Source organism: Sparus aurata, chromosome 5 (genome assembly GCF_900880675.1).
Source record: "Sparus aurata chromosome 5, fSpaAur1.1, whole genome shotgun sequence".
Taxonomy (NCBI): domain Eukaryota; kingdom Metazoa; phylum Chordata; class Actinopteri; order Spariformes; family Sparidae; genus Sparus; species Sparus aurata.
In genome coordinates, this window is record NC_044191.1 from 6,192,023 (window position 1) to 6,205,879 (window position 13,857).

The window sequence follows — 13,857 nt, forward strand, 5'->3', positions numbered from 1 at the left end:
AAGTGTCAGTTGCAACAACAACATAATAAATAGTTGCTAAGCATTTAGGTGATATCTGAGGCTTGATATGCTGCGGTGATACGCGAACTCCTTCGGCCCACCAGGCATTGCCCGGTATGCCAGATGGCCAGTCTATGCCTGTTTGCAGGCACCTGGCCGTGGCTAATGGACATACTAAGAGAAGCCGGGACTGGATGCTTCAGCGCTCTGTTGGTGGCGGACGGTGCATTATGTCGAGTCGAGGTCGAGATTACATCACTGCTATGAGAAACAGATTTAATGGTGTAATTGAACGAATTCAGAACAGACAGGAGCAGCCGAGTTCTTCCGAGAGTCTTGTAGAAAGGTAAGTACTTTAAGTTATCTCTAAAGGACTCCAAGTGATGTTCACAAGGTTGAAGTTTGCGTCGGTTTTGTAACATTATTTATGTTGTGTCTCTTTAAGCTAACCATAATAAACCATTGACGGAGTAATTTAAGTAAGTCATGTTTAAGTGATGTTAATAAAATACTCTGTGTCGTTGTCTATGTATAAAAGGCTTTTATTTTGAAGTGTGCCCATAGCCCTCTTTCCTGCTACCACATGACGTGACAACAGCACAGCTTGGAGGAGCTGCAAGAACAATAGCAGGCAGCCATTAGAAAACTAAGTTTCACTTTCCTTTTGAGAGTTCATATTCCTAAAATATCTGAGACCTGGGATTTACCTGTGTTTTCTTTGACGTGTGTTTTTGGAAGTGTGCTTGTTTTGACACTCCGGGTTTAAGTGAATGAAGAAACGTGAGTATCATTTATAACGCAGTATTTTATTACCTCGTTAACCTGTTAGAACGCCTCGACAGTGATGTGTGTTTTCTGGTTGTCATTTTTGTTATTGTAACCCACATAAGTGTCTTGCATGTGAGGAAGGATTGTGAATTATAATATTACAGTTAAGTTGTTTCACTCAGTTTAAATAAAGAGTGTTGTCATTAAGGAGGATATTTAATATCCATTGGGCACTTTAGAAGAGAGTGACACGTTAGGATTGACCAATCAGCAACTGTTTGATCACGGCTAGTCCCACCCTCCTGCCCCCGTCTTGAGAGCGAGTGTGTGTATCTTTCTTCCTTCGGTCTGTACGCAGAAACAGAGCTAGCGTCGCGTGGTAGCGTTGCTAACAGACGGTAAACTGAGTGAAAAGTGAGAGTTATTTTAAAAGATACAGCTTGAATTTAACAATACTGAAGTCCGCTTTGAGCTTGTTGAAGCGCTAGTGGAGTACTGCTGGGAAGACGTGCATTATTATAGTCGCTTAAACGCTAGTAGCTCCAGCTAATAGCGTTAGCCATGAAAGTGACCGTGAGTCTCCAACATACACTTCGTCTGTACAGCTCCAAGGAGCAAGAAACTGTGTTTTTCTGAGCGCCGCCATTTTGTGTTGGAGCGCCCAGCCTGTTAAATGAGATCGGTCAGTTTTTTTGTTTTGTTTTGTTTTCCCTGGATTTGATTTTCCAGTGATGTTGATGGCGAGCTTTCCCACCCGGATCTAAAGAGAGAGAAAGAGTGGCAGTGTCTCAAGATACTACAGTGGCTGCTGAGCGAATCCTGTTACTACTACACTTGGTGGTGTGGTAGGCCAACCTCTACAAACACTCTCACACTCAACCCCATCATTCCCATTTCCCCGGATCGACATACACACACACACACACACACACACACACACACACACACACACACACACACACACACTCACTCCCCTTGAACTCTGGACTTGAACATACTTTAACTTTTATTTTTTCTCCTGGACCCTGGACTGAATCAAATGAAAGACTTACCCCATCATTCCGTGGAACTGTGAATTGTGAAGTCGTGGGATATTTTCCCTCAGAGTGGTGATTGTATAACTTGGTTGTTTCGTTTTTGCTGAGTTAAATTGTTGAGCAAGATTTGATCAGAGAGAAGCTTGAATTTAATGGTATTAAAATTAAATTCATGTCATAAGTGTAAACCCGGACAGAGATAAGCGATTTAAGGTGAAACCAAGCAATTGCTAAGGTGATATTCTGTGATCTAACACAACCTGTGTTGTCATTGCTGTGAGTGGTACCTATAATTCATTTGTATGTTGTATTTGTTGTTTTTCACTTCATTACGAGAAGGCGCCCTTCAAAAGTTAATCTTTTGTCTCTGAGTCTCATTTGAACATTCCACTATGCTCCAGCAGTCGAACCTACTGGCCCATCACACATAATATTGCTCACTACCTTTCAGTCCCTTAAAGGGGTGTTACATTATCTTCACTTTGTTAAAAGTACATTGTGATTTCCTACAGCTGCAAGTTGTTCATGAGTAGCTGTTTGGTATTTACGAATGTTTATCTTGTTCTAATCCTTAATTGCTCGTTGAGAGCCGACATGTGCGCAGTCTGTGAGCGCTTTGTTTCTGTATCTCTCCCTTGGCCAGCAGAGGGCAGTATTGGCCCATGCACCTTGTGTTAATCTTAATATGAATGCATTTGGTCATTTTTTGGGGATAAATCGGAATGTATACACAGCAGATAATGGTGTATAAATTTATGTTTATTGTTTATGTGAAATACATATAAGAAAGGAACAAGGTGGAAATAATATTGATTATTATTATCTGTTATTATTTCAGAACTGTGTGCACCTGTGTGTGCGACCCTCTGAGTGTCATAATAAAGCCCACCACCTTGAGCAGACGCCGGTCTTCGTTCCTTTGTGTCCTGACCGATACACCATCTTGGATGCTGTAATCACCTAAAAGAATCAGCCTTAGTTTTCTACCTCCTTAACATTGGTCCTTCGAGCCGGATTTGAACCAGCGACCTAAGAATACAGCCAGAGGAAGAGCTCCTCACTAATGTGAGACCCAAGCGTCAGACACGTCTACCCACCAGGCTCCAGGATTATGAGGTGGACTACATTCCAGATCGTCCTCAAGACTCATCACAGTGGAGACCGCCACCCTCTCCCTCTCCCTCAGAGCAGGCTGCCTTCCTCCCCCAGTACGGTCCACTTAATCTGAGCCACCGTTACCCACCTCAGCCTCCCTTTGGTAGCTTCTCTTGGGATGCTGCTCACTAGGAGACACCTCAGCTAGCCCAAGGTCGCCTCCAGAGGAGACACATAGCCAGTGATATCCTACCTGGAGCTCCCGCCTCACAGCTGTGGAGTTCTTATAGAGACCCCTCCTTCTATCCAGATATCCGAGACATTCAGGAAGAGAACACAAAGCTGCTACAATCCCAACAGGCCTTTCAGTCTACTTTAAAGGAACTACATGAGGCACGGAGGGAGATGAAGGAGCTCATAGGTGTAGCCCGCTCATTGAGGGAGGATATGGAACGGTCTGTTAACTCAGCCTCAAGTCACAGCAGCTACAGACCTCTAGGAGCCAGTGCTACAACATCCCAGCCCAATCCTACTTTACTAAAACCTGAGGAAGAAGATGAGGAGGACTGGCCTGCTCCTCCACCCTGGCCTGGAACTGAGGATGACCTGCCTACAGGTCTGAGTGATCTCAACTTGGAGCAGCAAGACACACAACAGAACCACCTTCCTCACGGTTCCCCGTATCCAGTCGAGTCATCCTCTAGGTTCGCCTCACAACCTCATCAGTTCGGGCTCCCTGCACCATATAATGGGACCATGCCTTATCCTCAAATGCAGCCCTCTCAGCCACCTTTCCACCCTGCTCCTGTCTACATAGACTCAAGACCCCCAGTACTGCCATGAGCAGCCCCTCCCCCAACAGCCACCATGGTGACATCCAGCTCTCTCCCCACTAACCACCCTGTACAGGCTCCTGTGTCAGAACTAGTGTATAGAGGCCCCAAACCTACAATCCCCAAGTTTATCCAACCAGACCCCAGTGAGTTCGCTAGACTTCGCCTCGCCTTGGAGAATCTACTCCCACCAGATTCTACAGAACTCTTCAGGTACCAGATCCTTGTTGATCACTTGAAGTTGGAGGAAGCTAAGCTAATAGCCGATGCTTATCTAAATTCCCCCACCCCTTAAACCGACACAATGAGAGCTCTGTATGACAGATTTGGCCAGCCTCATCAACTAGCTTTAAAGAAGATAGCTGGTGTCCTAGAAGCCCCTGAAATCAGACGTGGTGACTCTGCAGCATTTCAGAGGTTTTCTCTTCAGATCCAATCCTTAGTGGGTTTACTCAAGACCTTAGGCCCAGAGGGAGAGATTGAACTCAATTGCGGTTCCCATGTAGCTCGTCTCCTTACCAAGCTGCCAGCAGAACAAAGAGCTGACTTCCGTCGCCATCGGTTCAAGCAGCCTGGGACCTCACACACCCTACATGATCTGTCAGAATGGCTCAGCTACGAGTCCTGGTGCCTGAGCTTTGACAGCCAGGTCAACGTAAGAACCAACAGAGAAAGACAGCCTCTTAGACCAGATATTCGCTCTGGGAAACAGTCAGTGACAGTCCTACATGGCCTCGGAGAATCTTCCAGGGATGTTACTGGACTCAAGCCAAGTTCTGAGCAGATGAAACCTATGAGGAAGGCCTATTGTGCCTATTGCCAGAGTGGTGAACATTACCTCAGTCAGTGCAGTGAGGTCGCCGAGCTCTCTAAAGAGCAACTCAAGGAGTGGATTAAAGTTAACAAGCGGTGCTGGCGCTGTGCGCGGAACCATCAAGCAGCTCAGTGCACCTTAAAGAAACCCTGCAGCATCTGTCAAGGGAAGCACCTCCTTGCCCTTCATGAGATAAACCTGAGGCCCGAGAGAAGCAATAAGGAGGCTGCAAGGAAGGAAGAGAGCTGTCTGACTAGCTCTGCCTCTGATTCCCTCTACCTCGACCGACCTGGAGCCAGCAATAGGGTCATATTGAAGGTCGTTCCGGTGCTTCTACATCATGAAGGGCGTAGCCTCAGCATCTTCGCTCTGCTGGGTGATGGTTCAGAGCGTTCCATGCTGTTACCAGCTGCAGCCAACTCACTGGGCATAAAGGGTGCCCCAGAAGATCTTCCTCTGCGGACAGTCCGGCAGGACATCCAGGTGCTCCATGGACATAAGATATCCTTCCATGTTTCTCCAGCTGCAAATCCTATGGTCAACTATAAGATCAACGGTGCCTTCACAGCCAGTCGCTTCAGCTTAGCCCAGCATACGTACCCCATCGAGCAACTTCAGAAGAAGTACAAACACCAACGTGATCTTCCTATACCTGCCTTGAAGGATGCCAAGCCATCGCTCCTCATCGGCTCTGATCAGTCACATCTCATAACACCTGTAGAACCCGTCAGACTCGGACCGCCTGGTGGCCCTGCAGCAGTTCACACCCGGTTGGGATGGACCCTTCAAGGTCCTGTCCGTTCCATGGGGCGGCCAGCTGATTCTGTGCAGTGTCTCTTTACCTCCCTCCCTACACAGATGGATGAGCTGTATCACCATGTCGAGAGACTCTGGCAGATGGACACTGTACCTCACCGACCAGAAAGAGAAGTAACTCGGTCAAAACAGGACCAACAAGCTGTAGCATTGCTGAACGCCAAGACAGTCCGCATAGAGGTTGACGGAGTGAAGAGGTATGCAACCCCACTGCTACGTCATACAGCCATGCCCCCTTTGCAGGCCCCTAAGGAGTCCGTCATGGCTCTTCTGCAGAGTACGGAGCGGCGGCTCCTGAAAGATCCTGAGCGAGCAGCTATCTACAGAGCTGAGATGCAGAAGCTCATTGGAGAAGGTGCGGTGCAAGAGGTCACCCAAGAGAAAACACCTGAAGAATGTTGGTACATCCCCCATCACCTAGTTGCTCACAATGGGAAGAATCGGCTCGTCTTCAATTGCTCTCACCAATACATTGGGCAAACTCTAAACCAGTATTTACTGCCTGGCCCCACCCTTGGAGCTTCCTTAGTTGGTGTCTTACTGAGATTCCGGGAGCATCCCATCGCAGTAAGTGGAGACATCAAGGGGATGTTCCATCAGGTCCGCCTTCTTCCGGAAGATCGCCCTCTATTAAGATTCCTGTGGCGTGACCTGAAGGTGGATGAGCCCCCTAGAGTATTTGAGTGGCAGGTCCTGCCCTTCGGCACAACCTGTAGCCCCTGTTGTGCTACGTATGCACTGCAGCGCCATGTTACCGATCATTGCCAGCCTGAAGACATCCTGAGTTTCTCCGTGGACCATTGCTTCTACGTCGATAACTGCCTACAGAGTGTGTGTACCCCAGGGGAAGCCAAGCAGCTGGTGGATCGTCTTAGAGACCTTCTGTCTTTGGCAGGCTTTGAGCTGAGACAGTGGGCCTGCAATGAACCAAGTGTCCTTGATCACCTGCCACAAGAGGCCCGATCGCAGAGCCTAGACCTGTGGTTGGCACAGGACAAGGCCAACCCACAAGAATCCATTCTGGGTCAGTGTCTTATGATGTTCCAACCCTGAGGGCTATCTACAGAGTCCTGGCTTCCCAATACGACCCTTTAGGTTACCTCCTACCTTTCTCCACCAGAGCGAAGCTCATCATCCGACAACTGTGGGATAAGCAGCGAGGTTGGGATGACCCGAACTTACCCGCAGCTCTGCTTCAAGCCTGGTCCAACTGGGAGGATGAGCTTCAATTCTTACCTCTCCTTACCTTTCCTCGAGCATACATGCCCACAGATCATGACCTCGGGGCTGTCACTAGCGAAGTGCACATCTTTGCTGACGCTTCAGAACAGGCTTACGGAGCTGTAGCCTGCCTGAGGACAGAGACCGAAGAGGGCCGGATTCATCTTTCTTTCTTCCTTGCTCGCTCTAGAGTAGCCCCTAAACGTGTGCATTCCATTCCATGCCTTGAACTGTGCGCTGCTCTTGTAGCAGCACAACTAAGCAGTCTCCTCACCAAGGAACTCACCTTAGAAATAGCACACACCACTCTGTGGTCTGACTCCACCACAGTGCTTACCTGGCTCCATTCCCAGTCCTGCCGCTTCAAGGTGTTCGTGGGAGCAAGAGTGGCCGAGATACAGGAGCTGACGGAAGATTGCACCTGGCGCTATGTGGACTCAGACCAAAATCCTGCAGATGACCTAACGAGAGGTAAAACCCTGCAAGAGCTTAAGGATCCAAACAGATGGTCCCAGGGACCTCCCTTCCTGCTACAAAGCCCGGACAGCTGGGCTGAGAGGCCTAGCGCTGAACATCTAGAGGATCAAGCCGAGCTCCGAAAGGCATTCTTTTGTGGAGCTACAGTCACCTCACCTACTGACTGTGGCTCAGATGACAAGAGATATAGTTCCTGGCAAGAACTCATGGATGACACTGTCAGAGAGCTCCAGGGAGCGACCTCCTCTAATACCCCACCCACGGCTGAGGATTATCAGCGAGCGGAAACTGAAATCTTACTGAGATCTCAGAAGCAGTCATTTCTTGAGGACTACAAGCTCCTTGCCGCAGGGAAACCAGTGTCATCCTCGAGTCGCCTACTCACCTTAGCACCTGTCTTCGATTCACCCTCTGGCCTAATAAGAGTGGGTGGTCGACTCAGATGGTTGGAGGATGTTGACGTACCCCTACATCCTGTTGTCCTTGATGCCACTCATCCAGTGACACATCTGCTCATCCAGAAGTATGATAGTGATCTGCATCACCCAGGTCTGGAGCGAGTTTTTTCAGAGCTGCGGAGATCATTCTGGATCCTAAGAGGGCAAGAGGCAGTCCGTAAGCATCAACGAGCCTGCGCTGAGTGTCAACGCTGGAGGAACAAACCTTCTATCCCAAGGATGGCTGACCTCCCTGATGCTCGCCTCAGACTACACAAGGCCACCTTCTACTCCACTGGCGTAGGATTGTTTCGGACCCATGATGGTGAAAGTAGGCAGACGTCAAGAGAAACGCTGGGGAATCATCTTTAAGTGTTTAACGACCAGAGCCGAACATCTGGATCTTCTCAGGAGCATGGATTCTGACGCCTATTTGATGGCATTGAGGCGGTTTATCGCCAGAAGAGGGACTCCTGCTGAACTGTGGTCAGACCATGGGACCAACTTCAAAGGAGCCGAACGTGAACTCAGGGAAGCCTTCAAGAACATGGTTCCAGTGTTACAGCAACAACTTGCCCGTCAAAAGATCAAGTTTCACTTTAACCCTCCTGCTGCTCCCCACTTCGGTGGAGTATGGGAGCGGGAAGTTCGGTCAGTCAAGTCAGCACTTTACACATGTGTCGGATCACAACCAGTTCCTGAAGAGGTATTACTCACCGTGCTCCTGGAGGTCGAGGCCATCCTCAACTCGGAACCATTAGGCTATGTATCTGCTGATGTCGCAGACGTAGATCCTGTGACACCAAACAGTCTGCTCATGGGGCGGCCGGATGGCTCGCTCCCTCAAGTGGTGTATCCAGAGACTGAAATCTTGAGCCGCAGGCGCTGGCGACATTCACAGGTCCTAGCCGACCAATTCTGGTCCCGGTTTATAAGGGAATACCTACCTGTCTTCAGACGAGACAGAAATGGCAGTCCTCCCCTCCTGACCTACAAGATAAAGCCGTCATCATGTTGGTGGAACCCCAGTTACCACGGGCCCAGTGGTCAATTGGGCGTGTGGTCAAGGTCCATCGATGATGATGATGGTTGTGTCAGATCAGCTGATGTCAACATTAAAGGACACATCTTCACAAGGCCAGTAGCCCGATTAGTGATTCTACCAGCTCTCCCATCCGCAGAGGACGATCCTCCTCTGACCTCTAGACTCTCTAAGACTGACTGAGCCTTTTATTCGATACAAATGTGCGATGCACATTTGGGGGCGGCTGTATAAAAGGCTTTTATTTTGAAGTGTGCCCATAGCCCTCCTTCCTGCTACCACATGACGTGACAACAGCACAGCTTGGAGGAGCTGCAAGAACAATAGCAGGCAGCCATTAGAAAACTAAGTTTCACTTTCCTTTTGAGAGTTCATATTCCTAAAATATCTGAGACCTGGGATTTACCTGTATTTTCTTTGACGTGTGTTTTTGGAAGTGTGCTTGTTTTGACACTCCGGGTTTAAGTGAATGAAGAAACGTGAGTATCATTCATAACAGTATTTTATTACCTAGTTAACCTGTTAGAACGCCTCAACAGTGATGTGTGTTTTCTCGTTGTCATTTTTGTTATCTTCACTTTGTTAAAAGTACATTGTGATTTCCTACAGCTGCAAGTTGTTCATGAGTAGCTGTTTGGTATTTACGAATGTTTATCTTGTTCTAATCCTTAATTGCTCGTTGAGAGCCGACATGTGCGCAGTCTGTGAGCGCTTTGTTTCTGTATCTCTCCCTTGGCCAGCAGAGGGCAGTATTGGCCCATGCACCTTGTGTTAATCTTAATATGTATGCATTTGGTCATTTTTTGGGGATAAATCGGAATGTATACACAGCAGATAATGGTGTATAAATTTATGTTTATTGTTTATGTGAAATACATATAAGAAAGGAACAAGGTGGAAATAATATTGATTATTATTATCTGTTATTATTTCAGAACTGTGTGCACCTGTGTGTGCGACCCTCTGAGTGTCATAATAAAGCCCACCACCTTGAGCAGACGCCGGTCTTCGTTCCTTTGTGTCCTGACCAATACACCATCTTGGATGCTGTAATCACCTAAAAGAATCAGCCTTAGTTCTGTACCTCCTTAACAGTCTACGTGAATTTGAACATTTTATTGTGGAGACAAGTTGGGATTCTTATAAAATTAATGCATCCATGGTTGAAGTGTGCGCTGTAGTGTTGGCTAACATTAGCCTATTTAGCAAGCTAACTTTGCAAAAATGCCATGTTTGGAAACGACGTTGGATAGAAAGATTTCAGCCATTTAAGGTTTTATAAAATGGAGGACTTCGACTCACGCCGTTTCAGCAGCTCGGTTTTAAATGTATATTGATGGCAGTGAAATAACAGTTTGACAGTAGGCCTACATTTACTACAGTCTCTTAAAGAGGTTTCTAAAACGGTTACCCAGTATTTTATGTCTAGGTTATCTACTCCGTTTTGATTACAATTTATTCTTTTAGGAGACTTTGGCTAATTAGGCTTTTGGCTTTGCTTCACAGTCTGCACATTTTCTGTCACTTTTTCAGGTTGCGGATTTTCAGGGAAAATGATGCCCCCAGTAGAGGGCCAAGGAGGAGGGGGCAAACAAGACTTGCCACTTTCAGAGTTGGTCTCCTCCTCCATCCTGATATGGAAACATTCCACCCACAAAAAGGTATGTTACAAGATGTTTAATTATGCATAGGCTACATTATATGTTCCTGTAAGAGAATTTTGCACAAATTACTTGTTTGTAGTGATTTTATTTTATGCAATTTGCATTGTAGCGGACGCTTTGAGAAAAATAAAGGTGCCAGTGTCCTTGTCAGCGGAGGAGTTCCATGCTGTCCTCAGAAATGCGTTTCCGAGAGTGGGCAGCACGGATTTTGGGTTGGCAAGGGTAGATTGTCATAAAAAAATTACAAGACTTCAAGTTTCTCCACTGTCACCATCTGTGCTGAAAGCCAGCAGAGAGCTTAATCGATCAGCTTTATATATACTCCCAAAGTTAGTGTACATTGACCATATCTTGAGCTAAATTACCTGTTTAATTGTAAAATGAATTTTTTTATGTGTAAATTGGACTTGATGATTCCTATTGATGCATATAACTGAGCATTTACTCCGTACTTTTTAAAGGAGAGTCTGGCAGAGCAGGTCGGAGAACAGCAAGATGGGTGTAATGTAAGAATATTTTTTACTGTGACAAGCATCATTTTAGCAGTATATTGTAGGTGTTAACATTCAAATGACCAGTACATTATTTTGGTCTCTTTAGGATGCAGTAGAAGTCTTGGCCTCTTGCCAAAGCCTGGACCAAGATGATGTGGGCACCTTTTTATCAATACCTGTGTAAACTACATTTTAAAGGCAGTGTTGGTAACCATGTCCAATATAGACTTTTTGTGTATATTGGGGGGGAACCCAAAGGGGAGGGGTTAGCTGGAGCCCCGGGGAGATGCATCTTCCTAGATTTTCTACATTAACAAGTCTGTCTTTTAAAGCTGTTTCTAGACTTATTTTATACTTCACATATATATTGTATAACTTGCCAAAAAATGGGGTGTTGTCCTGGTATTTTGAAGGATGTACAGGTGGTCCATGCTTTGCATTACTCCCCAGAGAGGCCTCATACTCGAGAGGGATGCAAGTACAGTTATCAGCACTTTTAGCATTATCTAATGAACATTTATCTATGACAATTATTACCCAACATCAACATTTTTTAAGTGTTAAAATGTAAGTCCGGCATAGGAGTTTATTTAAAAAATGCTGTTTTACAAGCCTTAGCAGTAGGCTAGGTCTGTATTGACAGGCAGTCCATACAAATCGATGCACTGGAGTTCAGTTCAAGGAGGAAAGTATTGAACGCTGTTTTGGATACGTTCAGTACACCGCCCCAAGCTAATCATTGTTAGCCATGTCTGGCTGTTGGCGTGTTTCAGGGATTTCTCCCTTAATGGTTGACAAACGAAAAAAATTGTCTCGATGGCTTATTTGATGTATTTTCATGCCGAAAAAGACCATGGGGTCAATTTACACTGGACTTGCACTTTAAGACAATCAATTGTTGACATTGATATATCACATTTATTGTTTTACAGGTTGTACAGGAATCTCATGATACAGAGATAGTGGAAGTAGCAGATGATGTAGTGGAAGTAGCAGATTTTGCTGATGTAAGCTTGTCTTATGAGTTTCATAAGAGGGACTTTGAATGTAAAACAATGTCAATCATAAATGGGTTTAATGTTTTTATATGTCTTAATGTTGCCCAATAGGATTTACATGAGTGGCGTGCACTTCGTGCAAGACAAGATGAGGAATACCTTGAAAGTCTGCAGACTGACCAAGAAAGGGTAAGCGCGCGCGCAAAATTTGGACATCTCCTCCCCCACAGGACGAGGCACAGCGCAAAGAAGTAGACGTTTACAGAAAACAAAAAGAGGCAAGGTGTCACTAATTTTGTTTTTTAATTGAACCAAGCATAGACGGATTTATTTTATTTCTTGTTCTCTTTTGACAGGCTTTGGAAAGAAGGCAGCTTAATTTGAGCGACCAAGCCGAGCCGCAGGATGGCATTCCACTGCAAGTGAAATATCCGGATGGCCATGTTGTAAGGAGGAGATTTCTCCTCATGCAGCCAATTCAGGTACTTAAATTGTGTTTAGATATCAGATACCTCCTGGTGCATTATTGCTAATTTACAAAAATCCCCTAGATTATATGAAAACACTGTCAATGTACACTTTTTTCTTTAATTGTTTAAGAACTTTAAACAAGGAGATTATGTCGGCTCAGCATTAATATATTTTTTTTTTGTTTTGTTTTTTTTGAAGCACCTATTTGACTTTGTCGGCTCAGATGACATGGCAACAGAGGTCTTCTCTATTCAGAGAGCCAGGGCATCACCAATAAGAAGTACAACAATGGTCAAATAATTGATCATATCAATGAATCCTGCACAGTTTTTGTAACCTGGGATGACGTAATGGACACGGACATTACTGTGAGACTCCTGTATTACTATTTAATTTAAAACGTCATTATTTAATGGTAATTGAGTTTACTCAGGTTTGAATTTTTGTTCTTTGCCAGGACACTCTGGTTCCCGAAGAAGATGACAGTCCTCAAAACATCTCATCCGTGCCCTTGGATACAACTGCTGGCTTCCTGAATTTGAGTCATGTTAATGACACTAACGAGTAAGTAGTAGTTTCCTACTTTACTATTAATAATTTACTGTATGTATTAAATGAGCCAGGGCCAGCAGGCCAATAGAGTGCTTTATACAGATTAAATATATTATATTAATGCAACTGTTTTGGATGTTGCAAAAACCCACCTGCAAAATAGTTCCATCAGCCTTCACAGCTCATGGATGACATAACTGGTTACTGTTGTGTGTTGTTCCAGATCAGATCTGAAAACCTTACTGACCACTCTAGCATCAAAGGTCTGGATTAGAGAGACGCCCAGCTGTAATATGATAAATGTATGCAGAGAAAACATAATGGATAGTGCCATCCGAGCCTTTGCAAGGAGGAGTTTCAATCCAGAATCCAAATTAAGTGTCATATTTATGGATGACTTCATGCAAGCAGAGGGTTCAGTGGACGAGGGGGGCCCTACACAGGAGTTTTTTAGACTGCTTATGATGGCTCTCAAAGATAGACTCCTTTCCCATTGCAAGTAGACTAGTGACACTGACTATAGTGACTTGTATCTGAGCAGAGGTGTTTTCACATTTCCTCTGAACACCTATAGCCCTGCAATAAAAGTTATGTTTATGAAGGGTATAATGATGTATTTTTGCTGATTGAACTCTGGTTATTCATTCTAATGGTGTTTTTTGGATTATATTGTAAAGTTGATGAGTGATTGTGATTTTGAACATTTTTACTATATACTAATGGTATGAAATAAAAATACCTTTCTCATGATGGTCTATTTCTGTGGGTGTTTTTGATGTAGAGCCGGATGCGGATTGAAATATTTTCTGTCAATTAAAATATTAATTAATTAAATCTGGACATTCTTATCAACCTGTATTTTAACATTTTATCAGGACTAAGAGTAAGGTATGGTGTGCCCCCTGCTGGTCATATATTAAATTCAAATGCTCAAAGAGTAAAGTTCCATGTTTTCCAAATACAGATATTCATTGAGTACCATTGCAGTTACTATCGCCATAAAAAAAGTTAATGTTTTTATTGATATTAAATTTACGTTTGATGAATGGTGTTAAAGCTATAATGCCCACTATAGTGGAGCAAAATGAGGCAATTTATCCTGATAAAGATCATTTATAATTTTAGTCCATGAGCCAGG

At 45.0% G+C, this 13,857-nt stretch overlaps 1 protein-coding gene across 1 annotated transcript; it reads left to right on the plus strand.

Moving 5' to 3' along the window:
- Positions 1 to 54: 54 nt before the first annotated feature.
- Positions 55 to 13,464, plus strand: LOC115581031 (uncharacterized). The gene is made up of 11 exons (XM_030415839.1): positions 55 to 346; positions 10,074 to 10,201; positions 10,314 to 10,426; positions 10,666 to 10,710; positions 10,805 to 10,852; positions 11,631 to 11,705; positions 11,808 to 11,885; positions 12,053 to 12,178; positions 12,366 to 12,535; positions 12,625 to 12,731; positions 12,943 to 13,464. Exons 1-9 carry the CDS (start codon positions 117 to 119, stop codon positions 12,465 to 12,467), a joined length of 945 nt encoding a protein of 314 aa, XP_030271699.1. The 5' UTR covers positions 55 to 116; the 3' UTR covers positions 12,468 to 12,535; positions 12,625 to 12,731; positions 12,943 to 13,464.
- Positions 13,465 to 13,857: the final 393 nt, after the last annotated feature.